The sequence below is a fragment of the Cyprinodon tularosa genome, unplaced genomic scaffold (assembly GCF_016077235.1).
Source record: "Cyprinodon tularosa strain WSP-4 unplaced genomic scaffold, ASM1607723v1 ctg332, whole genome shotgun sequence".
Lineage (NCBI taxonomy): Eukaryota > Metazoa > Chordata > Actinopteri > Cyprinodontiformes > Cyprinodontidae > Cyprinodon > Cyprinodon tularosa.
This window is the reverse complement of record NW_024039044.1, coordinates 2,474,039-2,492,949: the sequence shown is the minus strand read 5'-3', so window position 1 is coordinate 2,492,949 and position 18,911 is coordinate 2,474,039. Positions and strand designations below refer to the sequence as shown.

Below are 18,911 nucleotides of genomic sequence, written 5' to 3'. Positions count from 1 at the left end.
AGGGAGGTCATGGTAGTAGTAGCTGCTGGTAATGATTTTTTATTATTTTTCCTCTAGGTATTGTGTGTGGACAAAGCATAATTTACCTGACTGCCTCCGTGTTGTTTGGACTAAGATATTGAATTAAATGTTTAGGATTACAAGATTTTATGAAGAAGTAAAAAAAAAATAAAATAAGAATATCATGATCTCAGCACAGATGCCTCGTCTGATTACACATGTCTAACATCTGCTTAGCTTCACCCAGTTCCTGTTACCGCTCATCTGATCTACCTGCATTAGTCTCTGTTTAACCAGCCTTCAGACCAGTCATCAGTGCCAGATTATTTCGAGCCATTGGTGAGAATGTTTTTAGCGTACTTGTGTTCTGAATACGCCACGCTCTTAGTGTAAGTCTTTGTGGTTTTCAGTTGAGTTGTGGTAGCCTAAGTATCCACGTCCCAGCCTGGATTATTGTCCCGGTCCAACTCTGGTAAAAATGTTTCATTATTTGAAAGGCAGATTATATTTCACCTAAGAATGATTTAAAACAACATAAACATAGAGACATCAGCATGGAATTTTATTTATGATAAACTGTATCTAAAGAGAACTGGATTGATTTCCCAATAAAGTCTAACAGCTGTGTTGATGTCCAATGAATTGTGTACATATTTACAATCCCCACATACAGTTTTGTCAGAGGCCGCCAAAGATCTTGGTACTGGTCCTACTAGCACATCGCTTTAGGATGCTTTCTGGATTTTTCAGTTATTTTTGTTTTTCATTAGATGGAAATTCTATAAATATGTGAACATGTAAGTGAAAGTACCTTTTTAAGTGTTTAAGTAAAAATCTGGGAAGTTGTGGACAGGTAAGAAAAGGCATCACCAGGTATCACCAGGAGCAGAGTATCCAAGATTAGAAAGCATAGAACAGCAATAGTTTTTAGTATGAGCAGCAAAGGTATTTATACAGTATACTGTATGCAACTGATGTTAGGGACAAATGGAATATATGAAGATACACTCACTGGCCACTTTATTAGGTACACCTGTCTAACTGCTCGTTAACACTTAATTTCTAAGCAGCCAATCACATGGCGGCAACTCAGTGCATTTAGGCATGTAGATATGGTCAAGACAATCTCCTGCAGTTCAAACCGAGCATCAGTTTGGGGAAGAAAGGTGATTTGAGTGACTTTGAACGTGGCATGATTGTTGGTGCCAGAAGGGCTGGTCTGAGTATTTCAGAAACTGCTGATCTACTGGGATTTTCATGCACAACCATCTCTAGGGTTTACAGAGAATGGCCCGAAAAAGAAAAAACATCCAGTGAGCCGCAGTTCTGTGGGCGGAAATGCCTTGTTGATGCCAGAGTTTAGAGGAGAATGGCCAGACTGGTTCGAGCTGATAGAAGGGCAACAGTGACTCAAATAACCACCCGTTACAACCAAGGTGGGCAGAAGAGCATCTCTGAATGCACAGTACGTCGAATTTTGAGGCAGATGGGCTACAGCAGCAGAAGACCACACCGGGTGCTACTCCTTTCAACTAAGAACAGGAAACTGAGGCTACAATTTGCACAAGCTCATCGAAATTGGACAATAGAAGATTGGAAAAACGTTGCCTGGTCTGATGAGTCTCGATTTCTGCTGCGACATTCGGATGGTAGGGTCAGAATTTGGCGTCTACAACATGAAAGCATGGATCCATCCTGCCTTGTATCAAAGGTTCAGACTGTTGGTGGTGGTGTCATGATGTGGGGAATATTTTCTTGGCACTCTTTGGGCCCCTTGGTACCAATTGAGCATCGTTGCAACACCACAGCCTACCTGAGTATTGTTGCTGACCATGTCCATCCCTTTATGACCACAATGTACCCAACTTCTGATGGCTACTTTCAGCAGGATAATGCGCCATGTCATAAAGCTGGAATCATCTCAGACTGGTTTCTTGAACATGACAATGAGTTCACTGTACTCAAATGGCCTCCACAGTCACCAGATCTCAATCCAATAGAGCATCTTTGGGATGTGGTGGAATGGGAGATTCGCATCATGGATGTGCAGCCGACAAATCTGCAGCAACTGTGTGATGCCATCATGTCAATATGGACCAAACTCCCTGAGGAATGCTTCCAGCACCTTGTTGAATCTATGCCACGAAGAATTGAGGCAGTTCTGAAGGCAAAAGGGTTCCATCCGTTACTAGCATGGGGTACCTAATAAAGTGGCCGGTGAGTGTATACACAGCATTTTCTCATTACATGATATACAATGAGAGAAAACCTTTCCTGTTTTAGCTCAGTTAGGATTAACACAATTTTACCTATTTTAGTCCCTAGTCTCAGATCTCATTCACCCTTTGAAGCCTGTGGACCAAGTCTCTGCCTCTCTCAGGGTCATCAAGAGGAACAGTCAGGTTGAGAAGATCCTAAATGTTATCTGCTTGCCCCCTCAGAGTCTCACAAGCCAAGCAGGCTCGAAAGAACTCCTTATTAACTTGACATCATCCTTTACTGCCTGTGTCCACCATCAGGTTTGGAGATTGCTGCCACGACAAGCACAGCAGACCTAACGGCCAAAGCTAAAGCAGCCACATTCACAGAGGCCTATGCAGCAGCACTGCCAAAAACAGCAAGATGACCTGGTATTCAATATCATTCATCAGCATGTAGGGAAAAATAACAGTCAGATACTTCCCCCACAACCCGAGAGTGGAGTGATGCAGCCCCCTGAGTCCACCAGGGTGAACTCCAACACCTTACGGCTGAGCTGGGCCAGAGTAGAAAAGAGTCCTGTCTCTCTCAAGGTGCTGGCTTACAGAGCGCCAGCTTTGAGTGTAGGTGAAACCAACTATGTTCTGGCTGAATCCCTTTAGGGAGATCTTGACCATCAGGTGATTGCGGGCAAACCCCAACCCCAGGCTCTTGTTCTGCCACAGCAGGAAAGATCGCTTCCCTCGATTTTATTTAGTCAACATAAGGGCTTCTTGAACCCTTTTTTTGTATATGACTCATTACCAAGAACCTATATATCTTGGAAGACCTACCAGGGCCAATCAAGCCCCTGAAAACATAACCCCTGGGGCCATTCAAGCACGGAAACCCCTCCACCATGTTACCTGTGGACAAACACGTTAGTTTTAGTTATAGCAGACCATTGCTCATCTTTTTTTTTTCAATTTGTCCTGGGAAAGTCACGATGGCATTGTAAACATTCCAAACGGCGCATGCTTCCGTTTGGAAGTGGAGACTCAAGGTGAAGGACACGAGGTAAGTTTGGCGTTTTGTTTGTAATGAATGAATCAGTGCTAGGAACGGTGATGGTGTGTGTAGTGCTACATTACGAGTGGGTACCTCACCCGCATGCAGGAGATGTTTCAGGGGAAACTGTGGGGACTGGTTTGCTACAGTTAGCGCAGCCAGCGCTAACTTCAGTGCTGGTGTTTCAATCAGTAAACTGCGACAGGTAAACAATTGTCTCTGTTCGTAAGAGGGCAGCGCGTGTCCCGCTGCACACTCAGGGCAAACTGTGCAGAGCGATTGAGCAGGTGTGTGTGTGTGCGCATAGTTCGTCAGGCAACTCACATTCATAAATGTCCACAATCATACACAAGCAATTAGTCTTTTAAAAACAGTGAGGAGGGGAGAAATCGCCTACTCACAGTAACCAAAACTAAAAATATGTCAGCTTGTGAAAAACTCCTTTAATTAAAATAATTGCACTAGTACTGTATGATTGGTAGTGCCATTTAGTGCACAAAGTGTGCAGGAAAGGTGCATAATTGTTCCACAATGAGACTATTATTAATACATGGAGGAGCCTATCAGGGACAGGACAAGCAGGTAGACTATTTTAGTCCGGCTCATTTATCATTAAACAAACCACAGTATAGGCTGACGTGTGGGATGATCAGCTGACAGATGAGTGGACACCGGGACAGGAAAGGAGAAGATCGCAGCAGCCAAACAGCTCCATTATGAGCAAGATTTATTTTGAAATAGCCCAACTTCATCACAGGAGGACTCATTACCTTTTTGTCAGCTATGCAGAGAAGATGCATAAGTCACAAAGATTAGACCATCAATGGGTTATAATAAGATACACTGCCTGACTCGTAGTAAACTAATTAATAAATGCCATAGCCAGCTCAGCCACACAGCCTGTCGTATGAATCACACCCATCTATAAACCACAGTGAGCTTCACTGTAACCACTTTAATATTTTACCATCTATACTGCACTCCTCTTGCACACTGCTGAATGTCAGTGACTCTCTGTGAACGATGTGACTCTCGGTGAGTGATTCTAAAGATGGTGCAGAATTCTTAAGTCTTGAAGACAGACGTCACTATTAACATACAATCATTAATTTCCCTCTGGTTTCCAACAAACAAATCCATCTCAGCTCTGCTTCAACCATTTTCAGGACTTATTTTATATTTTGCCCTTTCAAATAAAGGAATTCAAGGTTCCCCCTGACATTGGCACTTTATATCAGTGAAGAAACCCTAAATAGCAGATTTTACCATTTTAAAAATAAAATTAAACTTTCTCTTTTTTTATGTATTTAAAACATCTAAATGCACTGAGTGCAATACTGCATTGAGGTTCTGATGGTATTCACTAATGTCATGGCTTTTTAATTTATTTTTTATTTTGCAGCCACTTAAATATTTCCATCTAAAAAGGTGAACAAAAACCAAAACAAATTTGAAATGAACTTTTAACAAAATACATTAAGTAGAAACAAAAACAGCAACAAATAAATATTGTTTATTTTACGTACTTTGCTTTGGCCAAATAATTCAACATTTAAAGAAGAACATTTACAATCAAAAGTACACGCAAAAGTATTCAAACCCTCTGTTTCTTTAACAACACAAACTTCCCTGTAACACAAAATAACTGAGAAGAAAAAATGCCATGCTTGAAATAGATCCTTGAAACAGGTACAAATGTAATCAGCCCTTTTATAATGAAATACCTCGGAATAAATAAAAAAATACCACGAAAGGTTCAGATAAATGATATACAGTATATAATCCAGATGGGTGAAATATAATCTCTTTCTTAAAGCAGTCAAAGTCTAGGCCTAAATCCAACTGACAAACCAAGTCGAGATTTAAAAACTGTTTTTCATCTATGTTTTCTATCCAGCATGACTGAGCCTGAGTTCTTGTACAAAAAGAGTGGGCAAGAAAGTCAGCCTGTGGATGTGCAACACACCGAGAGACGAACCCTAAGACCTGAGGCTAAAGGAAATTTTACAAAGTATTTTGTGGAAGAAAAGAAAACATTTTTTTCAATTTATTTTCCACTTCATAATTAAACTATTTTGTCTGTGATATAAAAAAAAATCAAAAACCTCTAACAAATAAACACAGATATTTACAGCTTGTGTAAAAGTTCAAGGGTATGAATATTTCTGCAGGGTTCTGCATCAGAACAGTCCCAGACACATTTTTATAACAGTTTTAGCTGTGAAAATAAAAACGCATCTAGCATATTGTGACCTTTAACACAGACGGATTTACTAAACCAGAATGCAAGTGTAATCATCTCTCACACTGCCCTTGAAAAGAAAAAGCCAGACAGTATCAAAATGTTCATGTAAAGCCAGCAGGCAGGGTGCTGACCTGAGCCTCTGCTGGGGGGTGAAACAATATAAGAGATACGCATCTGCTGAAACGTGTGCACAGAATGCAGAAAACAGCTGCCGAACAATGAGAGCTGAGAAAACAGATTTCAAGAAAAACTAAAGCACAGTTAAAAATAGGAAAAAGAAAAAAAAAACAAGAAGCATGAAGCTGGTCGTCTAAAACACATTAACATAGTTTTATTCATAACCCAGGAATATTTAGGACACAATCTTACGGTTCAGCTGCTTGGCGTGACTGTTTTAATCAAGAGAAAAATAAACACTGCTGGCATTTAGTTAGGTTTGCAGGTTCACACTGACAGATGGAACAAAGCTGCTATGTTAAAAAGGTGTCTAAAAGAATTAATAACCTCATACTTTTATTACCTGAATACATCAGGCTGGTTAAACAGGAACATGCCCTGACTGCTGATTAGCTGCTGGATGGGCTTAATTTCACCCCTACATTTATCAAGCTGAACATAAGCTACAACACCAATAGACGAACACTAAAATTATGCTGGATCGTTACAAAATATAACTGAAGCCTTCCAGTTTAACTGTAGAGGCAGAGATAATGAATGTATGTGGAAAACATGGCTGATGACATAATTAAGTGGGAGGTAAGATGATCAGAGCAACCGTCCTCGCTTGGGTTACCATTCTACTTTGCATGCTCTGCAGCTCCTAAATGACTTTTCAAGGGGCGGCATAAAGGAAACATGATGCATCAGCAGGCTGTTTATATAAACTCCTCGTTTTAATGAAGGAGTTCCAACTTTCAAGTTTCATTATGGCCATTTCACAGATCATAAAAGAATAAAATCTCATTTAAAGGACTGTCTAGAAACTTCTGGTTTAAAAGGATGAGGAAAGCCGAGCACCCTTTGTTCCTGTCACAATATAAAACATTTTTTTAATAACATATTTAGATGTCAGGATATATTTTTTTTGTGTCTGTTACCAAATAGATTTTGAATCAGTTGCATCTGTTAACCGTCTGCACTTCTCAGGAATTTGATTTTAAAATGTTGTAACATAGAAGTTGGACTCTTTTTAGTTTCATTTAAATGCATATCGGCATTAACAATGAACACTATTCTTAATTTCTGCTGATACATCTCTGAGTGGAGTATTTCTACCAAACACTAACCTGAATAACTAGTCAGAATCTGTGTTTTATGACCAGTCTAAATATTTTTACTTGGTAGGTCCTATTCAGAGTAGGTGGGGGTGGGTGGAGGGTGTACTTCAGCTCTCACTTCATGAGCCTGAAGGCAGGATTGCCAGTCCTTTGTAGACAAACACTCCCTCCTACAGTAAATATTGGACTGCCAAGTCATCTTAATGGACCTTGGAAGTTCACAGAGAAAATCTAAGCAGGGATAGAGATAAAAAAAAAGGCTACTTTAAAGATATCTTGCATGCATAAAAATGTATCTTTAAAGGGGTCATAGAATGATTATATGGGGTATTTGGTGCTGGTGCTTAAGGTCTCTGAATATGGTGTGTAACATTGGTTGGGCTTAAAATTGCATATTTGCTGTTCTATGAGCCCTAATGCAAGCCTGGTTAAAAGCCCTAGAATGAAGCGACAGCTTTACTTCTTTTTATGGTATGCTAGTGAATATTTAGATGAGCTGTGCGCTGATTGGTTGGTTTACAATGAGTGAAGCTGCTGAGCAAAGACGCATCATAGCAACAAGCACTCACTCACTGAAACATGGTATGGTAGGGTGACCAGACGTCGTCTTTTTCCCCAGACATGTCCTACTTTTCATGCCTAACAAAATGTCCGGGGGAATTTCAAAATCGTCTGGGATTTTGGTCGACTACAGTGCAAACCACTGGCCCCGCCCGCCGCAGCCAAATACAACCGACCCGCATTGTGCCCCATACATACACACTTCATCATTCTTCACCTTGAGTAGACGCGGACATACTTCAATTTACTCTGCTGTAAAATGAGTCTTATATTTTCGTTTTTCAATGGAGGATTTAACTTATTTCACAGGATGCACAGCTTTGAGTGGTAACTAGGTGACTGTAAGAGAGTAAACCAAACTTATTGACTTATTTTTTTGACCAATCCAATCAGCGTGCTCTGACAACCAGTCACCTGGAACGCTTGTTGAACAGAGCATCGCTTTGGACAGATACGCACAGGTTTCACAAGCAACCTCCTCTCCACAATCCCCTCTCTCTTGATGTCTGCGCAATCGAAAAAAACTGTAAAAAAAAAAAAACACCACCTCGCATAGTCTAAAATCCTGGATAATTTATCCGACTTGCGGGCATCCGTGAACAGCTATGTATATCAAGGAGACTCCCAGAACTTCTGGGAGACTTGGGATGTCTGTTACCGGCCCCCAGCCCCCCTCCTCCGGCTGAGGATGGGCGGCTCGTGGCTTTCTGCTGAGGTCAGGTCCAGTCATAACCCCCCACCCCCCCTCCCTTGGGCCAGCGAACCAGTGGGCAGGTCTGTATGTAAATTTCGGGGGATTGCAAAGGTGCAGGCCAGAACCAAATAAGGCATCATCTCCAAATTGAGGTCAATTCGGGGCTTCGTTTGGATTTGCCGGTTTCATGGTCGAAGTTAAGAATTGTGAGATTTGCAGAGAAAGGAGGTGTCGCTGGGGTTTGAACTTCTCTGTACGTCCATTTCACCCACTGAACTATCGTTATTCATTTATAACAATGTAAGCTCGGTTTTGCATTCTATGACCCCTTTAAGTTCTGCATTTCTCAGGCTTCTTAGATGAATGCATTTCTCCATTTATCATAAAGGAGAACAATCTAAATTCAAGCACAGTAAAATTGATCAAGTAGTGCAAACTATGATAACTAATGCATATTTTTGTAAGACATGAAATAAGGCCCCTTGTCAGTATGTGGTATTTTATAAATCTTTTCTTAAACTTTACCATTCATACTTATGAGAATAATAAGACTGACTGATACCTGTTGAAGGCAAAATTCTTTAAAAAAAAAAGCTTTATTTTTACATTTTATGACTTTTGTCCAACATTTAAAGAATTAGTTGTTTTTTTTCGCAGCATTTATTTTGGATGGGTTAAAACCCTTTAAAATAAAATAAGAAAAAGTATATCAGAAAAACAATCAATTGATTTTAGATTGATTTCCCAATGATTTCATCAAGTTAAGACACAAATAAAATAATTTAATGGGACAGAGATTCTAAGTTATATTACCACCTGCCCCAGGTTTATAAAAGGCCGAAACTTAACCACACACATATCAGTGAATGGGTGAAATAAATATTTGATTGTTCCTGAGTGGTTTACCTCTGCAAACTTGATTACTATGCTGCCAGGACCGGAAAATACATTGAAATTTGGAATACAAAACACAAATCATAGACCTAATATTTATCTTGTTTCCTCTTAAAAAGATAGTGATTGGGATTTAAAACTTTCATATGCCCAAAATGTGGAGGTAAAAGCAGAATTACTCTTCATCTGGACCAAAGAAACAGACAGATGTATAACCACCAAACCAAGCTGTAGTTGATGTGCATCATCTGGCCTTAGACTGATGCTGGATTTCAACAGCAAAAATAAATCTCAGCTACAGAGATGCAGCAAAAACATCAACACGCGTGCTCCTGCCTGCAGCCAGATTTACATGCACACGTTAAGAACAGTCCGGAGGAGACACGAGAGTGAAGCCGGAGAACTATCAGTCAGAAGGCTGGTTCTAGTGGAGTAGTTCCAGTGACAGACTGGTTATTGGAGTGGCCATTACAGCAGCACAGGTCTGCTGTTAGTGAGCTGCCAATATAAGTTATGTTTCCCTCAAAGGTTTTCTTGCTCAATAAAACTAAAGGGTGTGAAAAATAAGTCACATTGTGACAATAAATAGTAGAAAAATAACCATAAATGCGATTAAATATTATCTTATCATGTTTCATTAAAAATAATTTTGATTAGGTCTCAGAGACCAAGCAGAGGATACAAAAAAATTATTAAATTGGTTTTCCACATATTCTCATATCCTACATAGGAAAATATTTCTAACTAGAATCTAACCCTTAATTAAAAGATTCTTCTCTCACAATGTTCTTCTGATCAGCCTTTAACCAAGCTTGGGCCGCAGGTCCGAGTTGTAAGACAGCACCTGGAGCAGGATGGCCACATCCACCAGGATCTGAACTGAACCACACACCCAGAACTGAGCTGGGCTTTCATTCATCACAAAGTAGGTGGTCTTAAAGATGTCCCCTGCCGTCCAGAGCAGAACCATCTTCACACTGCAGCATAGGAGAGACAGAAAGATAGATTCAGTATTTAGCCTCTTAAATTAATTTATTATATTTATTACAGTATTTGAGCAGACTGGGACAGGGGTTGGAGCCAAAACATCATCCATCTACAGAACATGCTGTATGATTTTTAAAGTGTCAGGGAGGGGCAAGAGGTTTCTGTAGAGGACAGCCTTTATCCAGGGCAGTAAGAGAAGGAGAGGAGACCTCTAAGGGAGAGCAGAGGATGAAGGGTACGAAGCAGGGCGGAGGCATCCTAATGACTGCGGGGACTTCAGCTCTCCTCCATCCTTCAACTCCCCTTGAAGAAGCAAATAAAACTCCTTTGGGCTTCATCCAGACTCAGAGGAGGAGCTGAAACATTACTGGGAAGCTCATATATCCTTCATTCTCCTAACAGACTTCTAACTCTTTTATTTTCTTTATTATACAAAAATATCTATTATCAGTAAACACAAAAAATCCTGACAAGAAATAATGTTTAAAAAAAAAAAGGGAGATTTTATTTAGAAGTAGAACTTCTCATAGATTCGACTAAACTTGATAAACTGTCTTCTAAATGATCCTTAGTTTCAGTGTTAATCTGTGATAGACTGGAAACCTGATCATGGCCCAGAAACCACCAGAGAAAGAGACACTTTCGCTTTATAAATGAAACCCTTTTCTTGCTTCATGTTTTAGATATTAAGAAATAAAGAAATCTCCAAGTACACCAATACTTTTCACTTCATTATATTTTGTACGTCATTTTAATGACAATGGTTTTGTCATTATTTTAGGTTAGCAGTTATCAGATAAGAAGTTAGCTTGGAGTAAAGGAAGCATAAATTTGAGAAGAAATGCAAATAGATCAGAAAGATGGAGGTAAGAAAATGCAGCAAAATCTTTTGCAAGTTGAATTATTCGATAGAAAGTGTCTACAACCCTGTTGGTCTATCTTTAAAGAAGGTTCTTTCTGCTGTTATACAGTCTATAAAAGCTTGTTCTCTCTTCAGCCTCTTGTTCTTATTCTTTCTGCATGTGTTCCTGGCCACATCTAACCTTACCTCCCATCCTCATCCTCCCTTTACCCTCATGAAATCTCTGCTCGCTCTTTATGCTAATGTCTTTGCTCAGGAGACAGTAAACACCATTAATTACGCTGAATCATTAACAGGGAAGTTGGGGAGTAATGGAGGGTCATCTTCAGCAGAGGAATTGAGCCAATGCACAGGTTTAAGGTCATTCAGTATTGCAGACAGGTACAAGCATCAGCCATGTGTTTGCTATGCTAGTCTTACATAAAGCCACATGCTAAACATACTTTGCACAGGCTGGTTGCTCTGTTCACACTTCATGAATGACAAACAAAGCTCTGACTGAACAATGGGAGAAGAGCTGATAACTGCATCGATTCAGAAAGCTCACTGAATCTTCTGCAGACAGTAACCAGCAAATCCAGGTTCTGTAAATTCCTGAAACAGTCCAGGAATTCACATCTTTTACTTCATGTTCCCACCAAAGCCCCCAGGCAGGAGGAACTGAAACAGTCCAGGAATTCACATCTTTTACTTCATGTTCCCACCAAAGCCCCCAGGCAGGAGGAACAGCCAGATAAAAAGTCAGCCAGGTTCAGCCTGTACTTGTTCTTTATTGATCATGCTGGCCTGAGCTTAAAAAGGCCAGAGATAAAAGAGAAAAGGGTGAAAATGTGCATGGATTTATAAACAGCACAGCATAGGACAACGGGGATGGAAGGACAGAAGTTACAGAAAAATGATCAGAGATAGACAGCAATTCAGTTCGGTAGAAAGATGATCAATTCAGAGACGTTTGAGAAACAAATCTCATGAACTGCTGCTGGGTAATCAGACAATGGAGAGCACAGCAGGTCTAACTGCAGATGGTGACTTCTGTGTGCATGGAGGTCTGGATGCAGTTGGAATTGCAGACTGTAAGCAGCACCTTGAATCTCCAGTGTCAGAAATGTTTCACTACATGCATGTTGGCAGGAAAACCTTTGCATTGGATAATAAATAATATTTAGTTTACCAGCTTATTCAACAAATTGGTGTATAAAGTTAGGGCAGACACATGGTCAACTTCTTAAAGAGAGTTTGTATTACATAAGAAAGATAATGGATCAGTCAGAACTGGTCTGATTCTCTTGATTTTTAATGTTAATTGTTTGTTTTAGGAAGCAGCAGTTGTTTGATTTAAAAAACTCAAAACTAGATGGGTTTACCAGATTCCGGATTATGTTGATTATTTTAAGACTTCTGTGTTTCATGCCTGTTTTATCCAAATATAGTTTTTCATTTTAATCTTTGAAAACTGTTCTTCAATGACTATTTAAACATATATCAGTTTGTTAGACTTTCTCGATTCAAGAAACTGTGTAAGAATGATTTATTAAAGCCTATGAGGGAAAGCAAAAGACAACAGACAGGCTGTAGGGATTAGGAGGGACTCATTTTTCAAGGTAAATATATTAAACAATTTATCTTTAAGTAAACACAGATGACCAAAGTCTTTTATGTGATGAAATACTAAAATTTGCCACTATGTTTCTAGATCTCAGATATTGCTTTACATGATACATACTGATTCATTACAAGTCACATGAAAATGATATCTCTGTCAAATAAAATATTATTCAGAGTTAGTACTGTATGCGAGGAGCCTGAGATGTCAGAAAAAAAGCAAGATAGAACAACATTCCTGTCATGGACTTTAAATATCACACCAAGTACAGCCTCCATTGTGGTAGAGGTGGATAGACCCATCTGTCTGCTGCTGCATGCTGAACACTATCTGCAAACACTGGCAGCCAGACAGTGAACAGGCAGCTCTGATGGTGACAACAAAAGAAGCAATGGTAAGAATAAATCCTCTGATACAGAATGTCTCCGTTCAACTAAGGCACTGCACGTGCCTCTGCACTGGTTTCTTATATAATCATGGTCGGCTTTGATTCAGGTTTAAGTGCTGATTTGTTTTCCAACCAAATTGTGAAGCAATACTCAACTGGATTTTATTTCCTTGTCTTATACCAGATACCAGGATACCAGATTTCCAGTTAATGTAATACTGATGCGTATAAATGACCAATATCATCTAGATCTTAATCACAGCAGGGGGCTGATTTATCAAAGAAGGTATAACTAAAGAGGACAGATAAAGTTTCCTTAAAGTTTTTCACATTTTTTTTCCCATTCCAACTAAACCCCAGCAGATTTCATTGGACATTTATATGAAAAACACACATGAAGAGGTTCATAACTCTGGTAGTAGTGGGAGGGAATTGACCTTTGATTGACCTAGAGTTTCTAAAAATACAACTCTGAAAGGTAAATTTTACCCCACTTAACTGTGACGGAAGTAGAAGGAAATCCAGTCCAACCAATAACCTAAAGAGGAAGAAACTGTCCGAAGGACAGCTGGTAGCCCTGTACCTTCAAGGAGGAATAGTAAAAAACTATTTTTGACAAAAAGCAATAAGAATTGACCACAGGTCATGTAGCAGACACAGCAAACACCTGGAAGATGGTGTTCTGCAGGTTAATGCTCCACTATAGAAAATTTTGGCTTAGAAAAATACTATGTGTATCAGAAAGTTGTGGTGATAAACGTAACTATATCTTTCTGTGCATCATACTATCCCCCAACTAAACGTTCACCTGTGGGAGAAGAGCTCAATATTAATTTCACAGTATAGCTGCATTGTTATGTCTATTAAATCACTTTTGATTAAAAAAATTTGAGCAGAAAAAAAGTAACCAGTTAGAATTGATGAAAAGATGGCAAAGCATGGATGGCGAAGACATCTTGGGCTCTCCTCAAAGGAGCTAAAGGAACATAGTGTCTCCATTTTACCCTGAGAGGGAGTTCACCTACCATTTTTACCAACAAATATGCTCTCCTTGTCTGCTCGGCCTATGTACGGTCAAGCAAACACAGATGGATGCTTGGTTGCACAGACACTTGGACATTAATTAATCTGCCTGATGATTCAAGTTGACGTTGATGTGAAGTTGAAGTCTATCAAATTTTAACAATATCAAAACACAAGAGGAGAACTGGAATCAGAAACCTTCCGCTTTTTAATTCCAAACATGTTTTGTCGATTGTTTTGAGGTAATTCTGGGGAGATCTAGTTCATTATCTACAACTGCCAGGATGATAAATTCACCAACATTCAAAAATTGATTCTATAGCAGAGTTTTGGTTGCATGTGGGACCTAAAGGGTCTCCAGAGGATGGATTAGACTCTCCTTTTTAAGTCCTACTGACATAAAGCACCATAAACATCACAGTTTGGTTATGTTATGAAGAGCTTTAGTACCTTCCTACCCAAACATCTATATGTTGGGGTGAAGTTTGCCCACGCTGGCTGCTCTATGAGAGCACACGAATGAATGCCCACACATCAGAGCTGTGTGTGAAGCCATTTTGCAGCAGGGCTGCAGTTCTCCCTCAGGGGGGGCAGATAGAGAGATGAAAATCAAAGGGCCCCAGTAAGAGAGAAGCAGAGCTGCTCTTAACCCTCTAACTATGAATTATGCATGTTGATCGATCGCACACAGCCAAAAGTTCCCAACCTGACAGAGGAAAGATGGATTCTACATCACAAATGAAGGAAAGGAGAACAGGGGCTTAAACAAAATAAGCCTTAGGTTATTTTAAATACAGTTTATCATTGAATGTAATGCATGTAAACAACAAATTTATGAAGGTTTGTTGGTGGCAGAAAGATCTGTAAGCATAAACAAATATTTAATATTTGATAAACCGGGTAATTGGAAATCTAGTTTTACTATACTTCAAGAAATAAAACGAGCACTGGTTGCTTTATGTAATGTTCATGTAAAGGTTTTATAAAAAGTGTTTAATTAATATATAATAGGTATGTCCTGATCAGATTTAGATAATGGAAACCAATCTAACATCAGCCAAAAAACATATAAGGGAAAATGATGACTTACATAAAAACTCTGTCTCTATCTGCTTCCACTTAAAATGTATGTAACCCAATAGTTATCAATAAAATGTTCTGCTGTTATTTTTTCTATTGTTTTTAACTATTGCTCTTTATTTGAGTAATTTTACGTGATCAGGTCTTTTCTACGATTTCACTAATACAAAATAAGTAAAAAAAGTTCATATGATTTCTACAGTTATTGTATCGGGTCAGGATCTGTATCATATCAGAACTGAAAAATGACATGACGCCCAATAATAATCTACAGTAATAATCACGATGATCACAGAAGGAGAGGATTTTTAGTTAAGCATAACCTTGAACAGGTGTAGAAGAAACAGACCAAGTGTGGAGAAACCTTTTAATAAAATAAAGTTATGTGATTAAAGGATTATTAAGCAAAAGAAAAGACCCTACATATTACATGCTGTTAATCAGAGAATACTATCTGAAGATTTCCTTTCATTTTGATTTTTATCCTTGGTAGTTTAGAGGGAAATAGAATCAGCCACCAACACTTCCACCCCCCTGAACTCCGATGCAGGGCTGCAGTGATCAGTTTGCGCCGACACATAAAAATAAAAACAATAAAAGAGTTTGTAGAAAGCAGGTGCAGAAAAAAAATGAAGAAAAAATATAGTAAGTCTAAATAACGGAGGCAAAAACAGCTGTACCGAGAGTTGTACAGCCAGACTGGGCAACTGGGCTGTTCTCCACTGCTACATTAGTGGATTTACTAAGAAACTGGTGGGACATGTGTAGCCAGTCTGCTGTGGGCTTTACACAATCCTGCTTCAGCTTTGTCATGAGATCCAGAGCAAGTTCGCCATGACCTTGACTTTTGATTTGAATTGAATGCTGGATGACGATGAGCTGAACAAAAAATCTTGGCCAATAGTCATGTTTCCACTAAGAAAACATGACTATGTGTTTTTTGGAGAACAATGGATGTTTTTGCAATTCCTACTTTTATGTTTTTATGAGCTATGAACTATGAGGCTGCTTTTTACCTTACTGTATCAGAACCTGCTGATACATTTAAATATGCGGAAGTTCAGAAAAAAAAATCAATGGTTACCAGAACACATTTCTAATTGAAGCAAAAAATAAACATGATTTAATCACCATTGATACATAGCAGTTGGATCAGATTAGAATCACACTGCAAGTTACAGCCTTACATTAATCTGATCATCATTATCATCATGATTTATGCATCATTATACTGCATAAATCATTAGATTCTATGCTTGAACCTGAACCAATTAATGTATTAAGGTATCCTGATGTAGAACACTGAAGCCAGTTTTCTCCTAAAATATTTTTAATATCAATTATTAATGTAAAACATTTAGTTAAGTTTAAAGACACCATTTAAGTTCATAACGTGACCAGTTTTCAGTAGAAGTTAGCTCTCAGATTAAACTAATGAAGAATGCAACCAAGTAGAATTTGATTAAATGTTTCAATGAGCCTGGGGAACATAGGAAGTCAAGTTTTCCAAGGACAGAACAAAATAATGAAGTGCCCCATTTTTTTTTTTCTCTCTGAGTCTATGATCAGTTTCATTGAAAAGTGTTGGAGAAACAGAAAGAGCTGCATGTGAATTAGATGAAGCAATTTGTTTGGTTCAACTAATCCTAGAAGTTTAAGGTTTTGAGAAATATTCTGTTCGGGCAAATATTTGTTAATGGAGTTTTTTTTTTTTTTTTTTTTTTTATTCACAGGATTAATTAAGACACAGCAGCTATCTGCTGAAGCCAAAATGCCTTGTGGGAATGAGGCTCATGAAAAATACATAAAATGAAGTATCAAATCATAACAACAGAAAATCTTCAGTTTTAGTCCCACTTTATGTGATGTTTTAATGCACCTTAGCCCCTTTAACCATTCATTGTTTATGCAGAAAGACATGTACATTAATTTAAGAGCTTTATTCATTACAAAAATCTAAAAACAACAATGCAGACTACCATTAACTGGAAAGAAGTCCATTCTGAGACACAGCTTTGGTTCAGGTGTCACAAAAACTGCAAGGTGAGCAGAGTGCCTGGATCATATCCCCAAGGGCCAACACTCAGAAGGTAAAAAGTACTGGCTGAACTGGCCTCTGGCTAATGGCTGCAGGAACATGGAAACTGGATCACCATTACCGCCTGAAGGGTGTTACTTTGACCTGGAAACTAGGCTGGACCTGTCGGCTCTGAAGGTGTGAGTAGACAGCGGCTGACACTAGAACAAAGATGGATGTAAAGATGAATATGGAGCACAACAGGAAAAATGCTGTGCATTCATGTCAGAATGTGTTGGATAGCAATGAAGGCTGAACATAGAGAGGCAGCAAGTCTTTATTTGTCAGCATGCATTAGAGTCAATGTCCCTAACAGACAGGTATGGCTCATGACCTTCATTCTGCCACTGACATGGAAGTCAGCCATGTTGGTGCAGAGCTGCAGGAGGGGGACTGGTTTGGAAACCGAACAGACAAACGAGAAGACAAAAACTAGACACATACCCCCTCTAAATGAGTAATGCCTGCTTAAAAAAAAAAAGGCCACACTTTACGATTGTAAAAATACATATTTGGTTTCACAGATAATTCCATACTGATAAATGTTTCCTCTTATAAAGGATTGACAGCATCCACTACAAGAAAGAATATATATAAAATATATAAACTTATATTAAAACTGAAACATAAAGCCCATTTAAATGCTTTTAACCATCTATTTGACTTATTCATTAACAATGATTTTTTTTTAGATCTTCATTTTGATGCTGCATTTAGTTTTTTTAAAATGAGGAAAAATTTTCCTCATCCAACATGCTTGGATGGTGACCTTGATGTCAACACTGATAGAAACGGTTATGGCTGATTTAACCTCTAATTGTATTTTTCAAGGCTCTAACAGGCTTACGGTTGCATTCTTCCTCCTGCTGTTTTTTTTTCTTTAATTTATGAAACATTATATTGGCATAGATGCTGTTTGCACCAGAAATGCGGCTTCCTGCCACGAATTGCTTAACTTGAATATGACTAACTAACAGGAGTTTCTAACCATCTTCAAACATGACTTTAAGCTTTTAGCCCTCTGTTGAGGGAAAAGTAATTCCTTTGTGGGGCTGTTAGCCATTTCAGCCATTTCAGAAACCATTTGTGGGGAGAATTAACAGACTGTACTTAAATAAGCATTTAATCCCTCTGAGATTCCTTTGTTAACTCGTCCAACTTTATGCAGATTAACAGTTTTTGATTGCTTGCACATTTCCCGATGCCACTTGTGAACAGCTAACTCAAAACAAAGGAGCTTATTCCTTTTATAGTCTTAATTAGAGTAGCAGTAAGCAGTTTTTGACTCTAAATCTTGATGTTAATTAGTCTTTGCTAAAGCCATCTTTTTTTGGGAACTTTAACATAGAACAAATGAAAAATGCATGTAAAAAATTTCGCAAATATTTGCAGTTACTGAAAATACATTTCATAAACCTATACGTTCTAAATCTATACATCCTTTTCAAAGTCATGTTTTCCTTTAATTCATCCTGTCTCACCTCTATGCTTACAGCTTTGTATCACCTCTCTGCTCCTTCCTTGATTTCCCACGAGTGGTGAGATGACTGCGAATCTAAGTGCATTTATAAAAAAGTCAATAGCAGCAAGGCTTTGGTAATCAAACTATGTGTAAATGGACATAGCTGACTAGACCTTGTCTCAGCTTTTGCGCAGCATACAACTTCCCTGGGAAAGCTGGGTATGATATGTTTTACTGTGAAAATGGGCAGGATTTTGACTGGAGAAGATGTTTTTTATTAGGAAGAAAAGACCATAGAAAATGTTGTTGAATGTCCATATATGGGGAATTAAAAGTCTTTCGGATAATCATCTAAAATCACTCAAAGATTAGAAAAAGAATAAGGTTAAAAACTGACAGGCTTTTAAAAGGAGCCATCAGGCAATATTGTGTAATAAAAGTTAAATTAAATCTGTTTGACCTCAAAGAACATTTGCGTGTTCTTTGATTAATGGCTGTTTTCATGTATGTAA

The 18,911-nt window shown here is 38.6% G+C and overlaps 1 protein-coding gene across 3 annotated transcripts in view; it reads right to left on the bottom strand.

Moving 5' to 3' along the window:
• Positions 1-4,734: 4,734 nt before the first annotated feature.
• Positions 4,735-18,911, bottom strand: part of si:dkey-246g23.2 (solute carrier family 66 member 2) — a 58,146-nt gene continuing 43,969 nt past the window's right edge. For all 3 annotated transcript variants that reach the window (XM_038294006.1, XM_038294005.1, XM_038294004.1), the window contains exon 5: positions 4,735-9,894. In XM_038294006.1, the coding sequence (XP_038149934.1) occupies positions 9,720-9,894 (175 nt within the window). In that variant the 3' untranslated portion in view covers positions 4,735-9,719. The remainder of the gene's footprint in view (positions 9,895-18,911) is intronic.